General features: G+C 42.8%; 1 protein-coding gene across 1 annotated transcript in view; it reads right to left on the minus strand.

Annotated features, from left to right (window-relative positions):
- Nucleotides 1–18,939, minus strand: part of LOC122793655 (cyclin-L1-like) — a 652,856-nt gene extending 633,917 nt beyond the window's left edge. Inside the window, exon 1 of the mRNA XM_044061873.1 lies at nt 18,676–18,939. Coding sequence (XP_043917808.1) covers nt 18,676–18,885 — 210 coding nt within the window. The 5' untranslated portion in view covers nt 18,886–18,939. The remainder of the gene's footprint in view (nt 1–18,675) is intronic.
- Between the last annotated feature and the right edge of the window lie 508 nt (nt 18,940–19,447).

The following is a 19,447-nucleotide window of genomic DNA, read 5'->3' on the forward strand; positions in this document are numbered from 1 at the left end:
CACCTTACCCTTGTCTGCTACTTTCACAGTGTGGGTTCGGTCAGTGAGCCAGTTGGCAACCCATCTTGTGACATAGGGATGTATACCTAGTTTAGTGAGTTTATCTATAATTCCAGAGTGGGGGGTGGTGTCAAAAGCCCTGGCAAGATCTAGATAGGCTGTGTGAACCACCTTACCCTCGTCTACGGCTTTGGTGACTGCTTCAAAGAAGTCTATCAGGTTTAGGAGACATGATCTGCCTTTTACAAACCCAAACTGGGTGGGGTCCAGAGTTTGGAGATTACCAATGTCTTTGTTTATAAGTTCCGTGATAATACGTTCCATGGCCTTGCAGGCCAGGCTCGTCAGGCTAATGAGGCGGTAGTTCCCGGGGTCCGTGGTGGCTCCCCCCTTGTGGAGTGGGATAACCTTCGCTGTGCGCCATTCAGCAGGCACAAAGCCTGAGGTGAGGTTATGATTGAACATGGTACTTAGGTGGGGTGCCAGTTCGTTCTGTAGTGTCTGGTCCCATGGATGCTGTGTTCTTTGCTTTGGAGAGTGTGGTTTTTACCTGTGCAGCCGTGATTACAGGAACGTTGCATTCTTCCGGTATAGAGATGGGCTCTTTAGGGGGTGAGAGGGGGTAAAGTTAGCACTGAATCTATCTGCCAGGATGTTGGCAATCTCAGTTGGGTTTGTATATTTAGTGCCATTGTGCTGTAATTCAGAGCAGATAATATGGATAGCCCTGCAATAGTATGAGCTACTAAGGAAACGCCTACATGTTTGGTGACATTATCCGCTTTACTGTCGAATGCTGGTACTACAGTGGCATCTTCCAGTAACTCTGGCAATGTGCTTTTTTCCAAACGAACCACATTTCAACTGAAATTGCCAGAAGAAATAAAAGCTCCTGCAGGGACCCAACCACTTTCGAGGGGGCGGTCGCTCCAACGGAAACTAGGGAGATCCTTGAGTACACAGGGGCGCATGATGAGCAACAAGAAGCCCAAACAGAGGCGCTAATTTTGTTTCCTAATGCTGAAGATATAAATGTGGAACGTTATTCAAATTTGAATGTGAAAAATCGCTCTGTTGTGAATATTTCTAAGGTATTATTGAATGAACATGTAATTTCTTTACTGAATAAGGGTTTGAAGTTCATACCAGCTAGCGCAGACACTATTGTGAATGCAGATTTAAAAGACTTTCTGTCGTAATTTGGACTCAAAACTTATGTTTGGTAACTCAACAACACTTGTTAATAGTTGGTGTAAATGCTCTGTTTATTTTGCTTAGCCATTCTATAGTAACTGTCTTTTATAACATCTGTGAGTCGCAGTTACGTAGATACTATAGTAATAAACGGCACTTTAAACTTTTTTTTACTTAACAATGAATGAGAGGGAAGCCCTAGAGACATTGTGTAAAAACAATGTTATTGTTATCAAGGAAGCTGACAAGGGGGGTGCCATTGCCATTTTGGTTAAGGACATGTATAAGAGAGCAGTGTATAAATGCAGTATCATCTGATAATACTGTAAAGAAATTTCAAGTGCAGGTGTTAAGAATCTTATTAGTATAATAAATATAAGCATTTTTGATTTACAAGCAATGAATTATATCAGTGGGGAATTATTTCTTTTTTTCACTGTTACATGTCCTGTGTTACCTATACTTTATGGCCTTCCCAAGATCCACAAATCTACTGTCCAACCCCCCATGAGACCGATCGTATCAGGTAGAGGTTGGTCTACTGAACCTATCTCCCTTTACCTTCAACATATACTTGCTCAATATCTCAAATATATGAAAAGTTATATCAAGGATAGTGGTGACTTCTTACATCAATTGTATGGATTTTTTCTACTAGGGGTAATGAACCACTATTACTTGTTACATTAGACGTAAGGTCATTGTTCACAGTAATTCCCACAGAATATGGTATTGATTCTATTCGTGAACTATTGTGTACACATTCATCACTTCCTGGAAGGGAGATAGAAACTGTGAACTTTTGGACCCGGTCTTGAGGAATAACATATTTGTGTTTGATAAGTTTTACCATCAAGTTTCTGGTATTGCGATGGGTATTCCAGTCGCAAATGCATATGCGAACCTTGTACTGAATGTATGGGAGGTAGATAAGGTGGCTCAAACTTAATACTGATAATAGAAAAATGTATACAACAACTATTTATTGTCCTTGATGAATTTATTGAAAGGGCTATGACAGGAAATTCCTAGTTGACCTGAAAAAAGAGGTCTTTGAGAATAAGTATGTTATATAACCCCCCCCCCTTTTATTTTAGTGAACGATGCACTAACAATGAAATCTGATTTAGATCCTGTTAACATATTATGCTATCCTACAATCTTCAGTAGGTGCAGTGATGGCGTCGGGGATATAATTAATAAATGGTGTATATTAAGCTGCACTGAGCTACAGGGTCTTATTACTTTAAAAGCCAGGGTCTTATTACTTTAAAAGCCAGGTTTTCTTATCGGAAATGTGAGAATTTAGATCTTTATAACAAAGCGTTTGTTTTTAAGTGTTTAAAAATGAAACAACTTCTAACAAGTAAGGGAACTGTTCACTTTTACAACTGTAGTTGCTGTGCATCTATTAATGGTGAAACCATATTTACACATCCTAATAGTGGTGAAATCTGTCGTATTAAATGTTTTGCAACATGCAGTACTTGGTATATAATATACCTTGCAACTTGTCGGACCTGTGCAACCTTCTATGTAGGAATAACTACTAGACGGCTTAGAGATAGGATCATTGAACACAGGTCTGACATAAAAAGAAGTAACTTATCAAATTCACTAGCTAAGTGTATTGGTGAGAATGGCGAGAATGGCCCAACATTACTTTTAGAGTGTTGACTGTGCTTCAGAAAACAATTAGGGTCAGTAGCTTTTAAATATTGCTTGTATGACAGGGTAAAGTGTGCTAAAGAACCTATGCAGGTACAGACTGAAAGAAATAATCTGGTCATGAAGTTGTACATAATCTGTGCCTGCATGAAGCACCCTTATACAGCAGACGTCTGGATTTGGTTTTGCTTTTATTAGGAAATTGCTTCTGACCATAATGCACTGAGAGGGCACAATAAATGAGTTTAAATCATCCTTGTCTTTGCTGCCATGCCAGCATTGCATCCACCTGGAATGGAAGTAGTGAAAATTATGGTTATGTTTGAACCATAACTCTGCATCTGTCTGTTTTCGTGCATCCTCAGTTGATAGGTCTCAAATCTGACCTCAGACCAATCCTCTGCCACTTGATAGACTTTAGGCCTTATAGGATGGGCTCCTCTCCTTACCCATAATCCTCATCTGTTCCTGAGATACTGTAGATTGGCTTTGCCTTCTGTTTAATTAATCACAATATGAAAAGAAAATCAGCCAGTATCATCTCTGAAGTAAAGAACACAGAAGATGGAAAGATAGGAAATGGGAATAATCAGAGGATGAGAACTCTGGAGCCAATGAGGCAGAAACTTATTAGAAATATCCCTCTGGTCATATCAGGATCTGGACAAAAAAAGAAGGGGGGAAGTTGAGGAAGGACGAAAACGGGCAACACAGATGCAGAGTTATGGTGAGTACATAACTTTAATATCTGATGTATTTTTCCTCTGTTCCTTGACTGATGGGACAGATAGGTGTGTACTAGACTGGGCCGCCACGATGGTGCAGCGGTTAGCATTGTCGCCTCACAGCAAGAGGTTCTTCGGTTCGATCCCCGGCTGGGTTGCCTTCTGTGTGGAGCCTGCATGTCCTCCCTGTGGTCGCGTGGGTTTCCTCCCACATCCCAAAGACATGCTGTAGGTGGATTGGACACTAAATTGGTCCTAGGTGTGTGTGCGTGCCTTCTGTGGAAGGTTGGGTGCCGGGCTGGCAGGTCGACACCGTGGAACTCCACTGCCAATCATGACCGGACGGGTGATCCGCTGTGGCGACCCGTAACCGGGAAAAGCCGAAAGAAGGTTGTACTAGGCTAATGGCACTGGAGCCTTTACAAGCCTAGCCCATAGGATTACCCTGGCATCGTGCCACCCGACGTTAGTTCCCAGTGCCTCTGTCGAGTAAAGCCACTGGAGTGATCCTTGGGGTGAATTTTCTATTTCTCATTCATTCATCAAGATTCCTCTTGAAGAGGGCCAGTGAGGTGCTCTGCTTGACCTGTATGGGAAGTCTATTCCATAGCATGGTCAGTCTCTGGGTTATGAACCTGTCCCTCCAGCATGTTCTGTTGATTGTGGTAATGAGGTTGAGCTCACTGGAGCTTGTGGTGCGGAGGGGTTGTGATTTCTTTAGATGTAGCATTTCTAACAAAGCTGGGTCAGAGATGGCTTTGTAAGTGAAGCAGAGATTGCCTCTAAGTTAGCAATATGAGACAGAGAATAGTTGGGAGTTTTTTGAGTCTGTCCATATAGGACAAATGTTTAATGCCTAGGATCCTCTTTGTGAGGTAATTTTGTGGCCTTTCCAGTTGTTGCAGGTGAGGTACATGCCAAATGGGGCATTGTACTCAATGATTGGCCTAATGAAGGAAGAGTAGAGGGAGACCATGAATCTTTCTTCCTGGATGCAAAACCCTTAGTAATGTGATGTGCCACATAGAAGGACTTTCTGACCACAGTGGCAATGTGGTGGTCAAAGGAGAGGTTGCTGTTAACCTGTGTTCACAGATCTCTTATGTAACACCACCTGTGTTCAGTGGACTATCATAGATGTGGTAATTCATGGGAACCGTGTTTTTCCCAACGGGGATCACGACACACTTTTTGGCATTGAGCTTAAGGCCATGGTTCTGACACCATTTGTTGGTCTCAGTGAGGCCTTTCTGTAGGATGTCAACATCACTTGGGAAGTTAATAGTAACTCACAACTTGCAGTCGCCTGCAAACTTTGTCAGCCAGAGTCCCTTTGTGTTGGCCTGGACTTCAAAGACCTATATACCAAATGAGAGGACCCAGGACCAAACCCTGTAAAACTCCACTCGTGGCTGGTCAGCAGTCTGACTTGGAGTTAGCTACTTTCACACTGTTGGTTCTACCTGTGAGCCAGTTTGCAACCCACCTAGTGACATAGGGGTTGATGCCTAGCTTAGTGAGTTTTTCTATAATACCATTCCCCACTCAGGAATCAAAGGCCTTGGCCAGATCAAGGTAGGCTGTATGAACCACCTTAACTTCATCCACAGCTCTGGTGACTGACTCAAAGAAGTCAACCAAGTTGAGCAGGCATGATCTACCCTTCACAAAACCAAACTGTGCGGGATCCAGAGTTTGGAGATTCCCTGTATCCTTGTTTATTAGGTCCATGATGATGCGTTCCATAGCTTTGCATATCAGACTTGTCAGGCTAATGGAGCAATAGTTCCCATGGTCTGTAGTCACTCCTCCTTTGTTGCGAGGGATAACTGCAGCAGTGTGTCATTTGGTAGGGACAAAGCGTGAAGTGAGGCTGTGATTGAACAAGGCACACAGGTAAGGTGCCAGTTCACTCTGTAGTTAATGTAGAACACAGCCAGGGATGTTGTAGAGTCCCATAGAAGCTGTATTCTTGGCCTTGGACAGTGCTGTTTATCACCTCTGTGGCTCTGCTTAACAGGGGCACAGGAATATAATTTTCTTGGGTGATGAAAGCCAGGGTACCTTTTGGATAGGCTTATATAGGCCCTAGGGCCAATAGCCTAGTACCTACCTATGAACCTGTGCAGCAGTAATACTGGGTGCCTGGCAGTCTACTGGTATTATGATTGGTCCCTTGGGGGGAGGGGTAAAGTTGGCACTGAATCTGTCGGCCAGTATGTTTGCAATATCTGTGGGCTCTGTATAGGAGGTACCATTATGCAGTAGCTTAGAGCAAATCTGGGTATTGCTGTGGCGATTCTTTACATAACTATAGAAGACCTTGTATTTGTCTTTCATTGTGTATGACTCTGTCATTGTACATGTGGGTGGTCCTCAAGGAAGGATATTCTGGAGTACAGTGGAGCCACAAACTTCTCAGTTTCTTATTGATGTATCCATTTTGTAATGAGTATTGGACCATGTAGCAGCTGCAAGGATGTTATCTGTATATGCTTAGACCAAAACGTGGATGGTATAGCCATAGACCTGGTGGAGCGTGCTTTAGGATGTCTGGGTAATGGCAGGTCTTTGCTCGAGTAAATAAAGGTAATGCAATCTGTGAGCCATCTGGTTAGAGCAGTCTTGATCACTGCTGTGTCTAATTTGGCTTTGGAAAAGAATGCAAATAGCTGTTCTGATTTCCTTAGAAGTCTTTAGTTCTGTGAATTTAAAATCTGAGCTGTCTGTGAACATCCAATAAATTAAGCGTATATTCATCCTTTTTGGAGAATTTCAGAAAGAAGACTGCTAGGTTAATTGACTGGTTCAGGATAATTTCTAACACCACTTTAGGTAGAAAGAATTAGTCTGAAGTGATACCTTGTCCTAGTGAAAAATCAGATAAGGGGGCTGAGAAGAAAGTGCTAGGAGTTTGGGTACCCATCTAGCTGAGGTAATGGCCACTAGAAAGAGCTTTTCATGGCAACAATTTCAGCTCTGTCCTTGCTGAGGCTTCAAAGGGGGCTGAGTAAAGTCCTGAATATTTGGTGTAAGGTCCTGTGGAGGGACAGGGTCCTTTAATTGAGGGCCAAAGTAGCAAGGTACACTTAAGGAAAGCTTTGCACAGTTTTAAGGAAGCTGGAGATGAATGATCTATGCCCAGGTGAAAATTTTTAAGGAAGCTGGAGATGAATGATCTATGCCCAGGTGAAAATTTTGAGATGGCAGCCAATTGTTCCTTGACAGTTGAATAACTAGCTCCATCGTTGAAAATGGAGGCTAGGAAATTGTGAGTAGCAGAAATCAGTATGCAAAAGGTATTTAAATGTTCCTAGCCCAGATAGAATTTTTTTTTGTATTTACTTTACCAGAAAAAATTATAAAAGTAGAGGGTGTTTGGGAAGATGTTAAAATGTGGCGAACTGGGAAAGAAAGCCTAGAATTTCTAGCCATCGCTGGAAGTGGAGAAGCCATGCTGGCAGTTTGAGAGGTCTGGGTGAGGAAGTCCTGACGGGTGAGTCGGTAGGTCCTGAATAGGATGGTGAACTAGGTGAGGCCAGTGAAAGGGGGACCATACTTGGCAAGGCCAGAATTGGACATTTGAGGATAACTCTTGCTTTTTTATTTGTAATGCTTTCTGAATGAATTTGAGGATGAGAGGATTTGAGGGGCAAAAAAAAAAGTATCTGCTTTTACTGTATTTGTGCTTCTTCCTGCTTTATTTTGCCTTTGCGTCATCTTAAAAGTACTCAATTGTATTTATTACTGCTTGGTGTAACTCATTCTAAGCCTTTTAGTTTAAGCACTTGGGCTTCAGACCAGTTGTTTTACATTAAGAGGGTTCGTGGTCTGCACTCTTGTGGGAGGAGAGGCTGGACTCTGCCCTTCTGAGCTGGGAATTTCTGGTTAAAGGCTTATAGTGCCTGCATATTTGAACTGCTTCTTACTGAAATTGGTACACCTTGTTTGCTGTAGCACAGACTAGATCCAGGCCTGCTGAATCTAGCTTTGTTTGTTTGCTTATTTCCCTGAAACGCTAATTCCACCTAAAACACGGCTTTTCAGCGCTTCTGTGGATCCCTAGTGATGTCTGCATTGCTTACTGTACTTATTTCCTTGTTTCACTTGAAAGAAAGTTACTGTTTGTCGTTTTTGCATTTAAGTTACCTGGCACTTGGTCACTAAAGTAATTATATAAGTCAGCACTAAAAAATTAAAAGCACTACACCCTCACAAACTCCCCTTGAGTACCTTGTTCCCCATTGGCCCTTTTTTCAATTATAAAGGAATTCCCAATACTATTCTAGCATGTCCAAAGGTCAGTTGTCAATCTCCTCTCCGGTCCAGCTGGTGAATCTGGGAATCTTGAGGCAATGTTACAACTGCTTCATGTACACAGACAACCCTCTCCTCCTCCCAACAAATTCCAACACATGTGAGAGATGCAACCATATAGCCAAACTGGAGGCTAAGCTCTCTTAACTCAGTACTGGCGTAACCAGTCAGGAGGAGAAGGAAACCACACTCACTACAATTCCAGTCTCACATATACCTACCACGACAGCAAACCAAACACACAAAAACATACTCGGAGGCTCTAAATAAAAATCTTGCTAAGCAGCAGAGACCTCCAAAGCAGACACCCAAGCAACCTCTACCCCAAAACAAAACACGTGCAATACATAGCTCACAAAGCCAGTGTGCCGAACAGTCACAGCCCTTAAGGCTAAACAACACACCTGATACACTTGTAATAGGTGACTCTATCGTCAGGCACACTGACGTCCCGCTCACCAGGCTGAACAAGGAGAAGGTCATGGTGAGCTGCCTGTTGGGCGTTAGGATCCGCCACATAACACAAGCACTCAGGTCACTCCAAGGCAAGTACAAATATGACTCAGTCATTGTCCATGCTGGTGTGAATGACCTGAGACGTACCTACCTGGACTACATGAAAAGAGACATAGAGGAGCTCTCTGAGCATGTAGCCCAGGCCGATATGACCCTGACCTTGAGTAGCATCTTACCCTCACCAAGAATGATGCCACAGTATGAAGACAAGATGATCAATTTCAACAATTGGCTTAAGTATTGGTGTCATTCAAAGGGGATCCAATGCCTGTCAGCCTGGGATGACATGATCGACAAGCCACTATGTTTCGCTAGGGACGGCTTGCACCTGTCACCCCTGGGCTTTTGGATATTGGCAAAGGCTCTTGCTACCCCCATAGTGCCTTTTTTAGGCAAGGCTCAAAAGGCAAACCCACCTCCATAGGTATCACAAGGGATAAGAAACTAAGAGTAATGCTACTCAACGCCAGAAGTCTAAACCTAAAGATGCATGCACTCGAAACTCTCCTTAGCATGGAGAACATCGATATCTGTGCAGTAACAAAAACCTGGTTCAAGGCTCCCGAGAGCACCCCAGCAATACCAGGTTATACCTCATACCATGCTTTTCGGCCCCAAAACTTGGACCGAACCACAAAAGGAGGGGGAGTATCAATATTCGTCAAAGATACCCACACCTCCAGGTTGGTGGCACAGCACGAAGCATCAGAGACTATCCATGTGCAACTAACAGTGGGTAAAACTGCCTTCCAGTTTATAGCTTGCTACAGACCACCCTCCCAACCCCAGGAACCCCACTCGGCCTTCCTGAGAACACTGGAAAATATGAAGGTCTCTCCAAACACCATTATATTGGGTGACTTCAGCTACCCAAACATAGACTGGGAGCATTACTCTAGCTCCAACACCCTAGGCCAAAGGTTCCTAGAATTTATAAACTCAAATGCTATGGAACAACTTGTTACCACTCCCACAAGAGGGGAAAACGTACTGGACCTGATCATCACCAACATGGGGACTTTGTGCTCCAGACCAGAAGTGTATCCCTCACTGGTAAGATCAGACCATAAACTAATCTCGCTGGATATTCACATCCTGACCCCACCCCCTGCCCAGAAAACCACACTGAAAAACTTCTCTAAAGCAAATTTCACACTCCTCAAAACCGAGGTGGAATCCTTCAAAGCCCCCGGGCCTGTGGAAAATACGGGCCAGACCGCAGAATCCTTTTATAAACGCATTCTATGAACACCTTCAGGAATGCATGGATCATGCAATCCCAAATAAAACCAAGACCCAATCCTCCAAAGGCAGACGTCCTGTCTGGTGGACCCCAGCCATAAACAAACTATACAATAGAAGGAGAAAGCTACTACATGATAGAGCAAAATCCCAAAAAGGGAAGGCATCTCTGATCAGCAGTATTAGCAAAAAACTACGGGCACTCATAAAATCGTCTAAGGCCAGCTTCGAGAGAAAAATTGCACCGGACACTAAGGATAATCACAAGGCTTTCTTTAGTTATGTTAGGAACCAGGGTGGGAATTCCCAGATATGCTCAGAATTAGTCCAAAATGACAAAAAATACACCGAACCCACAGACATTGCCAACATCCTAGCTGATAGGTTCAGCACAAACTTCTCCCCCCCCCCTCCCCACCAAAAGGGCAAATATCTATCCCAGCAGAGTGCTGCCCCCCTGACATCTCAGATGCTCAGGTAAGAGCCGCCCTCTCCAAAGCAAAAAACACAGCATCAGTGGGACCAGACGGTGTCCCGGGCTGCGTCCTACATGAACTCCAAGAAGAGCTAAACCCAAACCTAAAACTACTGTTCAATCTCAGCCTTACTACAGGATATGTACCCAAAGAGTGGCGTACAGCAACAGTGATCCCTCTCCACAAAGGTGGTGCCTCAACGGATCCTGGAAACTATCGCCTCATAAGCCTGACTAGCTTGGTCTGCAAAGCTATGGAAAGGATCATCATGGACTTCATAAATAAAGATATTGGGGACCTACAGACACTGGATCCTACCCAGTTCGGCTTTAAGGGCAGATCCTGCCTCTTAAACCTGGTCGATTTCTTTGAAACAGTCACGAAGGCCATTGACGAGGGGAAGGTGGTCCACACAGCCTACCTGGACCTTGCAAAAGCCTTCGATACAATACCCCACTCGGGCATTATAGATAAGCTCACCAGCTTAAATATAAACCCCTATGTCACTAGATGGGTTGCAAACTGGCTCAAGGACAAAACCCACATGGTTAGAATTGCTGGAGCCATGTCAGACTCCAAACTAGTTACAAGTGGCGTCCCACAAGGCTCAGTCCTGGGACCTCTCTTGTTCAGTATATATTTCTCGGAGGTACAGGCCAACACGGAAGGACTGTGGCTGACCAAGTTTGCAGATGACTGCAAACTGGGCGCCGTAATAGACTCTCCAGCCGACACAAGCATCCTCCAAAAGGGCCTCGTAGACAGAGCCTGGATCTAGTCTGTGCTACAGCAAACAAGGTGTACCAATTTCAGTAAGAAGCAGTTCAAATATGCAGGCACTATAAGCCTTTAACCAGAAATTCCCAGCTCAGAAGGGCAGAGTCCAGCCTCTCCTCCCACAAGAGTGCAGACCACGAACCCTCTTAATGTAAAACAACTGGTCTGAAGCCCAAGTGCTTAAACTAAAAGGCTTAGAATGAGTTACACCAAGCAGTAATAAATACAATTGAGTACTTTTAAGATGACGCAAAGGCAAAATAAAGCAGGAAGAAGCACAAATACAGTAAAAGCAGATACTTTTTTTTTTGCCCCTCAAATCCTCTCATCCTCAAATTCATTCAGAAAGCATTACAAATAAAAAAGCAAGAGTTATCCTCAAATGTCCAATTCTGGCCTTGCCAAGTATGGTCCCCCTTTCACTGGCCTCACCTAGTTCACCATCCTATTCAGGACCTACCGACTCACCCGTCAGGACTTCCTCACCCAGACCTCTCAAACTGCCAGCATGGCTTCTCCACTTCCAGCGATGGCTAGAAATTCTAGGCTTTCTTTCCCAGTTCGCCACATTTTAACATCTTCCCAAACACCCTCTACTTTTATAAATTTTTCTGGTAAAGTAAATACAAAAAAATTTCTATCTGGGCTAGGAACATTTAAATACCTTTTGCATACTGATTTCTGCTACTCAATTTCCTAGCCTCCATTTTCAACGATGGAGCTAATTATTCAACTGTCAAGGAACAATTGGCTGCCATCTCAAAATTTTCACCTGGGCATAGATCATTCATCTCCAGCTTCCTTAAAAATTTTCACCTGGGCATAGATCATTCATCTCCAGCTTCCTTAAAACTGTGCAAAGCTTTCCTTAAGTGTACCTTGCTACTTTGGCCCTCAATTAAAGGACCCTGTCCCTCCACAGGACCTTACACCAAATATTCAGGACTTTACTCAGCCCCCTTTGAAGCCTCAGCAAGGACAGAGCTGAAATTGTTGCCATGAAAAGCTCTTTCTAGTGGCCATTACCTCAGCTAGATGGGTACCCAAACTCCTAGCACTTTCTTCTCAGCCCCCTTATCTGATTTTTCACTAGGACAAGGTATCACTTCAGACTAATTCTTTCTACCTAAAGTGGCGTTAGAAATTATCCTCAACCAGTCAATTAACCTAGCAGTCTTCTTTCTGAAATTCTCCAACAAGGATGAATATACGCTTAATTTATTGGATGTTCAGACAACTCAGATTTTAAATTCACAGAACTAAAGACTTCTAAGGAAATCAGAACAGCTATTTGCATTCTTTTCCAAAGCCAAATTAGACACAGCAGTGATAAAGACTGCTCTAACCAGATGGCTCACAGATTGCATTACCTTTATGTACTCGAGCAAAGGCCTGCCATTACCCAGACATCTTAAAGCATGCTCCACCAGGTCTATGGCTATACCATCCACGTTTTGGTCTAAGCATATACAGATAACATCCTTGCAGCTGCTACATGGTCCAATACTCATTACAAAATGGATACATTAATCAGAAACTGAGAAGTTTGTGGCTCCACTGTACTCCAGAATATCCTTCCACCCACATGTACAATGACAGATTCATACACAATGAAAGACAACCACAAGGTCTTCTATAGTTATGTAAAGAATCGCCACAGCAATATCCAGATTTTCTCTAAGCTACTGCATAATGGTACCCCCTATACAGAGCCCACAGATATTGCCAACATACTGGCCGACAGATTCAGTGCCAACTTTACCCCTCCCCCCAAGGGACCAATCATAATACCAGTAGACTGCCAGGCACCCAGTATTACTGCTGCACAGGTTCATAGGTAGGTACTAGGCTATTGGCCCTAGGGCCTATATAAGCCTATCCAAAAAGGTACCCTGGCTTTCATCACCCAAGAAAATTATATTCCTGTGCCCCTGTTAAGCAGAGCCACAGAGGTGATAAACAGCACTGTCCAAGGCCAAGAATACAGCTTCTATGGGACTCTACAACATCCCTGGCTGTGTTCTACATTAACTACAGAGTGAACTGGCACCTTACCTGTGTGCCTTGTTCAATCACAGCCTCACTTCACGCTTTGTCCCTACCAAATGACACACTGCTGCAGTTATCCCTCGCAACAAAGGAGGAGTGACTACAGACCATGGGAACTATTGCTCCATTAGCCTGACAAGTCTGATATGCAAAGCTATGGAACGATCATCATGGACCTAATAAACAAGGATACAGGGAATCTCCAAACTCTGGATCCCGCACAGTTTGGTTTTGTGAAGGGTAGATCATGCCTGCTCAACTTGGTTGACTTCTTTGAGTCAGTCACCAGAGCTGTGGATGAAGTTAAGGTGGTTCATACAGCCTACCTTGATCTGGCCAAGGCCTTTGATTCCTGAGTGGGGAATGGTATTATAGAAAAACTCACTAAGCTAGGCATCAACCCCTATGTCACTAGGTGGGTTGCAAACTGGCTCACAGGTAGAACCAACAGTGTGAAAGTAGCTAACTCCAAGTCAGACTGCTGACCAGCCACGAGTGGAGTTTTACAGGGTTTGGTCCTGGGTCCTCTCGTTTGGTATATAGGTCTTTGAAGTCCAGGCCAACACAAAGGGACTCTGGCTGACAAAGTTTGCAGACGACTGCAAGTTGTGAGTTACTATTAACTTCCCAAGTGATGTTGACATCCTACAGAAAGGCCTCACTGAGACCAACAAATGGTGTCAGAACCATGGCCTTAAGCTCAATGCCAAAAAGTGTGTCGTGATCCCCGTTGGGAAAAACACGGTTCCCATGAATTACCACATCTATGATAGTCCACTGAACACAGGTGGTGTTACATAAGAGATCTGTGAACACAGGTTAACAGCAACCTCTCCTTTGACCACCACATTGCCACTGTGGTCAGAAAGTCCTTCTATGTGGCACATCACATTACTAAGGGTTTTGCATCCAGGAAGAAAGATTCATGGTCTCCTCTACTCTTCCTTCATTAGGCCAATCATTGAGTACAATGCCCCATTTGGCATGTACCTCACCTGCAACAACTGGAAAGGCCACAAAATTACCTCACAAAGAGGATCCTAGGCATTAAACATTTGTCCTATATGGACAGACTCAAAAAACTCCCAACTATTCTCTGTCTCATATTGCTAACTTAGAGGCAATCTCTGCTTCACTTACAAAGCCATCTCTGACCCAGCTTTGTTAGAAATGCTACATCTAAAGAAATCACAACCCCTCCGCACCACAAGCTCCAGTGAGCTCAACCTCATTACCACAATCAACAGAACATGCTGGTGCATGTCCAACAGTTCTGGGTTTGACATAGCTTTGTATGTTAGGCAGAGATCACCTCTGAGTAGGCAATATGCGACGAAGTAAAGCTGGAGTTTTTTTGAGACGGTCTGTGTAGTGCATCTGTTTGAGGCCGGTAATCCTCTTTGTAAGGCATTTCTGATGCCTTTCCAGTTGTTGTAGGTTTCTTGTGAGGTACATACCAATAGGGGCATTGCACTCTACAATGGGTCTAATTAGTGATGAGTAGAGGGGAACAATGACCTCTTTTTTCCTGGATGAGAAACCTTTTGTGATTAGGGTGTGCCACGTAGAAGGATTTCCTGACTACTGTGGCGATGTGATTATCAAAGGAGTGACTACTGTCCACCTGAGTCCCACGGTCTCTTATCACACTTTCGGTGTTAAGTAAACTACCAAGGCTCATGGGTACAGAGTTTTTACCAAAGGGGATGACAATGCACATTTTGGCATTGAGCTTGAGGCCATGGCTTTGACACCAGGCATCTGTCTCAGTGAGGCCCTTTTGTAGGATGTCCACATCGTTAGGAGTTTCGATTATGGCTCCTAGTTTGCAGTCATCTGCGAAATGTGTTAGCCAAAGACCTTCTGTGTTAGCCTGTACTTCAGAGTGGATACCAAACAGGAGAGGACCCAGGACTGAACCCTATGGTACTCCACTTGTCTGTAGTCTGATTTGGAGTCTGCTACTTTCACAGTGTGGGTTCTGTCAGTGAGACAGTTGGCAACTGATCTTGTGACATAGGGATTTATACCTAGTTTAGTGAGTTTATCTATAATTCCAGAGTGAGGGATGGTGTCAAAAGCCTTGGCGAGATCTAGACAGGCTGTGTGAACCACTTAATCCCCGTCTACGGCTTTGGTGACTGCTTCAAACCTGGAGGTATGGGTATCTTTGACGAATATTGATCCTCCCCCTCCTTTTGTGGTTCGGTCCAAGTTTTGGGGCCGAAAAGGGTTGTATCCTAATATTTTCCAGTGTATCAAGAAATGAGGAGTGGGAATCCTGGGGCATAGCGGGGGATCTGTAGCAAATTACAATTTGGATTGCGGTCTTGCCCAGAGTTACCTGTACTTGGATAATCTCGGATGCATTATGCTGAGCAACTAGCCTGGAGGTGTGGATATCCTTAATGAATATGGACACGCCTCCGCCTTTAGTGTTTCGGACCAGGTTAGGTGGCCAAAAGGTGTGGAATGAATTATAGCCTGGTAATGCCAGGGTGCTCTCCGGAGCCTTGAACCAGGTCTCTGTCACTGCACAGATGTTGATGTTCTCCATTTTAAGGAGTGCCTCGAGTGAATGCAATTTGAGGTTTAGACTTCTAGCACTGAGAAGAATTACCCTCAGATTTTGCTTGCTTGTACCTGTTAAGGTGGTGAATTTCTCATTGGAATCTTGCCTAAAAAAGGCATTATAGGGGTGGCAAGAGCCTTAGCCAGTATCCAGAATCCCAAGGACGACAGGTGCAGGCCATCTCTGGCAAAGCATTGTGGTCTGTCGATCAGGTCATCCCAGGCAGACAGATACTGGATCCCCTTAGAATGACACCAGAAGCTTAGCCAGTTGTTGAAATCAATAATTTGTCCTTTGTACTGTGGTTTCACATGTCAGAACCCTGCTGTAACACAGTTATTCTCCCAAATGTAGGACAGCCAACAATTTCAAAGCTGATTATATGATACTGCAATTCTTAACATTACTCGACTATCAGACTTGCAAATCCAAGAGGAAGTGAAGCATTGTATCCCTAAAACAAGTCCACCAATCAAAACTGGTGCCTGCTATCGATGCAGAGAACGCTCAAACCTGCCACGACAACAGCTTAGTGCAAATCGGCCCCACTTTTGCATCATGTGCCTTTTAAAATTTTGCTTTTCTAGTATTTTGTAGAGGTCGATAACCTCAGACAGACTGCCATACATCTAGCTACATCTGTCCGCATATCATAGACAGTCAGAAAAGTACACAAAAAAACTTGGTACCTTATATAAAAATAAATACTTCTTCATAGATAACACTAAAGTCACTACTGCCCAAACACATCTAATCTCTACATTGCTCTAGGCATCCCCTATACTGATAAACCTAAGAAATACAGAACTGGGAAAATTAGAAGCCTGTTACAATAAAATCTCCAGATATGCTACAAACTCGACACCTAGATCACACCACTGCACAGCACTTAAACTTTACTGGAACTCCCTCAACTCCTTCTCTTTAACCAACTAAACTATAGCCCACAAACTCTTCTACAATCATGATAAGAACACCATTCCCTGAGCCATCTAATACCACCTTACACCACCACTAGAACCCAAAGATCTACCAAGAAACCCAAAAAACCAAGTTGGTGAATGCATCTTCTCAAATTACATAGGCAATTACTGGAATGAATTACCACAGGATATAATATCCACTATAACCCTATGCCAATTCAAGAAAACACTAAAATCTCACCTAGCTAATAAATGGCTGTGTCACTGCTCTGCTCCTGGTTAACCATATTAAAGATTAAAGGCTTTACATGACCTATATTAACTTATCTCAAAATAACTATAAAACTGGTAACCTCCTTGACTATACTGATCTGTCAGCAATCCTTTCTTCCAGACTATACCTTGCTGAGATCTTCCAGATAGACTTTACAGCCTGCATGTTTTCCAAATATATCTACCCAGTATTTTTACAACTGACTTACAATTCCTTTATCAACTGTAACTTTGCTGTGTTTATTCGAATGTATTTTACCAGACAATACTTTGCTAATACTTTTCAATTGTATCTACCCTGTGTTTTTTTTTAATTGTCCTGTAATTGTTCTATATTCCGCGGAGCTTTACTGTGATTATCCAATCGTATTTTTTACCAGAATGTAACTTCCCGATGCTTTGCAACTGTAGCTACCCAGCGTTTGATAATTCTTTTGTAATTTGTTCTGTATTGTGTAGTATGTGGAGCTTTTCTTCCCCGATCTCTGATGAAAAATGACGTGTCCAGTCAGACTTTCTCGATAAACAAATGTAAAAATAAATAAACAATAGTTCATCAGAAAAAAGGATGGCGTTGTAAATTAGACCTATTTCGCCACGATTGCGCTCTTATGTGGTTTTTCATCCGATTGTGCCACATGTACTTAGGAAATACACAGACATAAAAGTTATAAGGAACCACCGCCCTATTACAAGTGGAATAAAAATATAGTCACTTGTAATACCATAGGGGCGGTACCCCAGCATTTATCATACACTTTGATTTTGAACTGCTTTGGATTTACTATTATTCTTTTTCTTCACATCAGTTAGACTTATGCACGTTAAATTAAGATTTTACCCAGTTTTGTCAGACTGCGCGCGACCGGACACAGATTCTGTCACCCGCGCTTGTCAATAAAACCCCGCCCTATCCTACGTAAAACACGCTGGGCAGTACTAGAAATTGTTAACATTGAGTAGGTTTCGTAAGACAAGCCTCCACTTTTATACGAGACGGTGACCTAATACAATTCTATATGTAGCACTCTGAGAGATCATCACTCTAACCACACCTACACTAGCATACAAGGTGAGTTTTACCACACTATAGGTTCATTATAATGACATACACAGGAAATGATTGTACAAGAACTTGGACTTGTTAAGCAGTATATACTCAAAAAAGTTACCAAGTTTTGTTTTTACAGTAAACTAAGTTGACATAACCAGAACTTAAATGACCTATAAAAAATGCAATCCTAACTCCTGCGCAAACGTAAAAAAAGCGCTATAATTTAAGCTTCATAAACCACAAGAGATACTTTTAATCCTTTCTGGAATTCCTGAAAGCAGCCACCACTACACAACTTCACTGTAGGAACTTGCTTTGATACGATCCTCTTGTGTAAAAGCTAAAACATTTTAGTTACAGCAACCAGTAGACAAGTTCGACAAAGAAAGGGGAATTTAAACTCTGGCGTAACTAGCCAAGCAACTAGAATGACGGCGTCAGAGATACCTACCAGGTAGGTTAAAATGTAGCCTAGAAAAACTAACTACGTACCTAAAGTCAAAACACCCAGTGTTACAGTTTTATACACGACCAATATTGCAGTTGTAAAAAAAATTAACTCTACTCAAACTTACTGAAATAACCCCATTTGCAGCCTTTACACGGTCAATTAAATGTTAAACACCACAGCGCTGCACAATGGTATCTGTTTAAACATCACACTAAAATCAATCATATTAAACAAGTATAATCACTGCACTGCAAATTCTAAATTTAGAAAGGTTAACGGGCCCAACTGCGGCCTACACAAACTGCCTACTTCCCCGTCTGTATATAACCAACTTTAACTAGTTCTATAATGTATAACAGACAGATCTTAGAAAAAAATGGATCCTTACACAATCAAGCCACATTAGTAGCCTAGACATTGTACTACAGTCATTCCTACCTGTGGGAGTTTGAGAAGAATCCCCGCGGCTTGAATGAGTTCACAACCAACAATACGAAGGTCCGTTTCTACCTCCAGATCGAGCCCGTCCACCATCGAAGCAGTAAATTGTACCCGTTCTTCAGGAATCACACAGTTCTTCAATGTGATCTCTACGCTGGAATACATTTTATCTCCAATAAGAATACCCTCCGCTGGTACCGCCGCCATCTTCGTTACCCTAAGGCTTGCAAAACCCAGACGTACAAACACGCCGACCGCTGTAGCTCTAGAAACCAATCAGCTGCAGACAGTCTCTCGTGTAGTGTAGTCTACTATTTCTACGGAGACACATCTATTGCTGAAACCTAATTCGGTTATTTGCTTATCGTATGTGGATAAAAAGTTGTATGATATAGTTTTGCATATTTGTGTGTAGCTGTTTTAATTGTATTGAGCTAGGGTTATTACAATGTGTAGCTGTTTACAGTTTTTTGTGCTAGAGATATTAAATGTACATATGCTGTATAGAATTAAATTCATTGTGTCACTCACTTCATTGGTGCGGTCTGATAGTTTGATTCTATTTTCCTATCTGTTGTAGAATTTTTTTGAAAATTGTGGTTGTTGGGAATCTCATCGTTGTGGCACCTAGGTAACGTCCACTATATAATAATAACGAAATTAATTCCTGCTGTAAGAGTTCATTACGCTCTAAGACAAAATTAGAAAATTGCCAACACGTGCAGTTGTAGCCGTCGTATTGTCCTAAAGCCTGGTTACTTTTAATATA

Source organism: Protopterus annectens, chromosome 2.part0 (assembly GCF_019279795.1).
Source record: "Protopterus annectens isolate FY-2018-M chromosome 2.part0, PAN1.0, whole genome shotgun sequence".
Taxonomy (NCBI): domain Eukaryota; kingdom Metazoa; phylum Chordata; order Ceratodontiformes; family Protopteridae; genus Protopterus; species Protopterus annectens.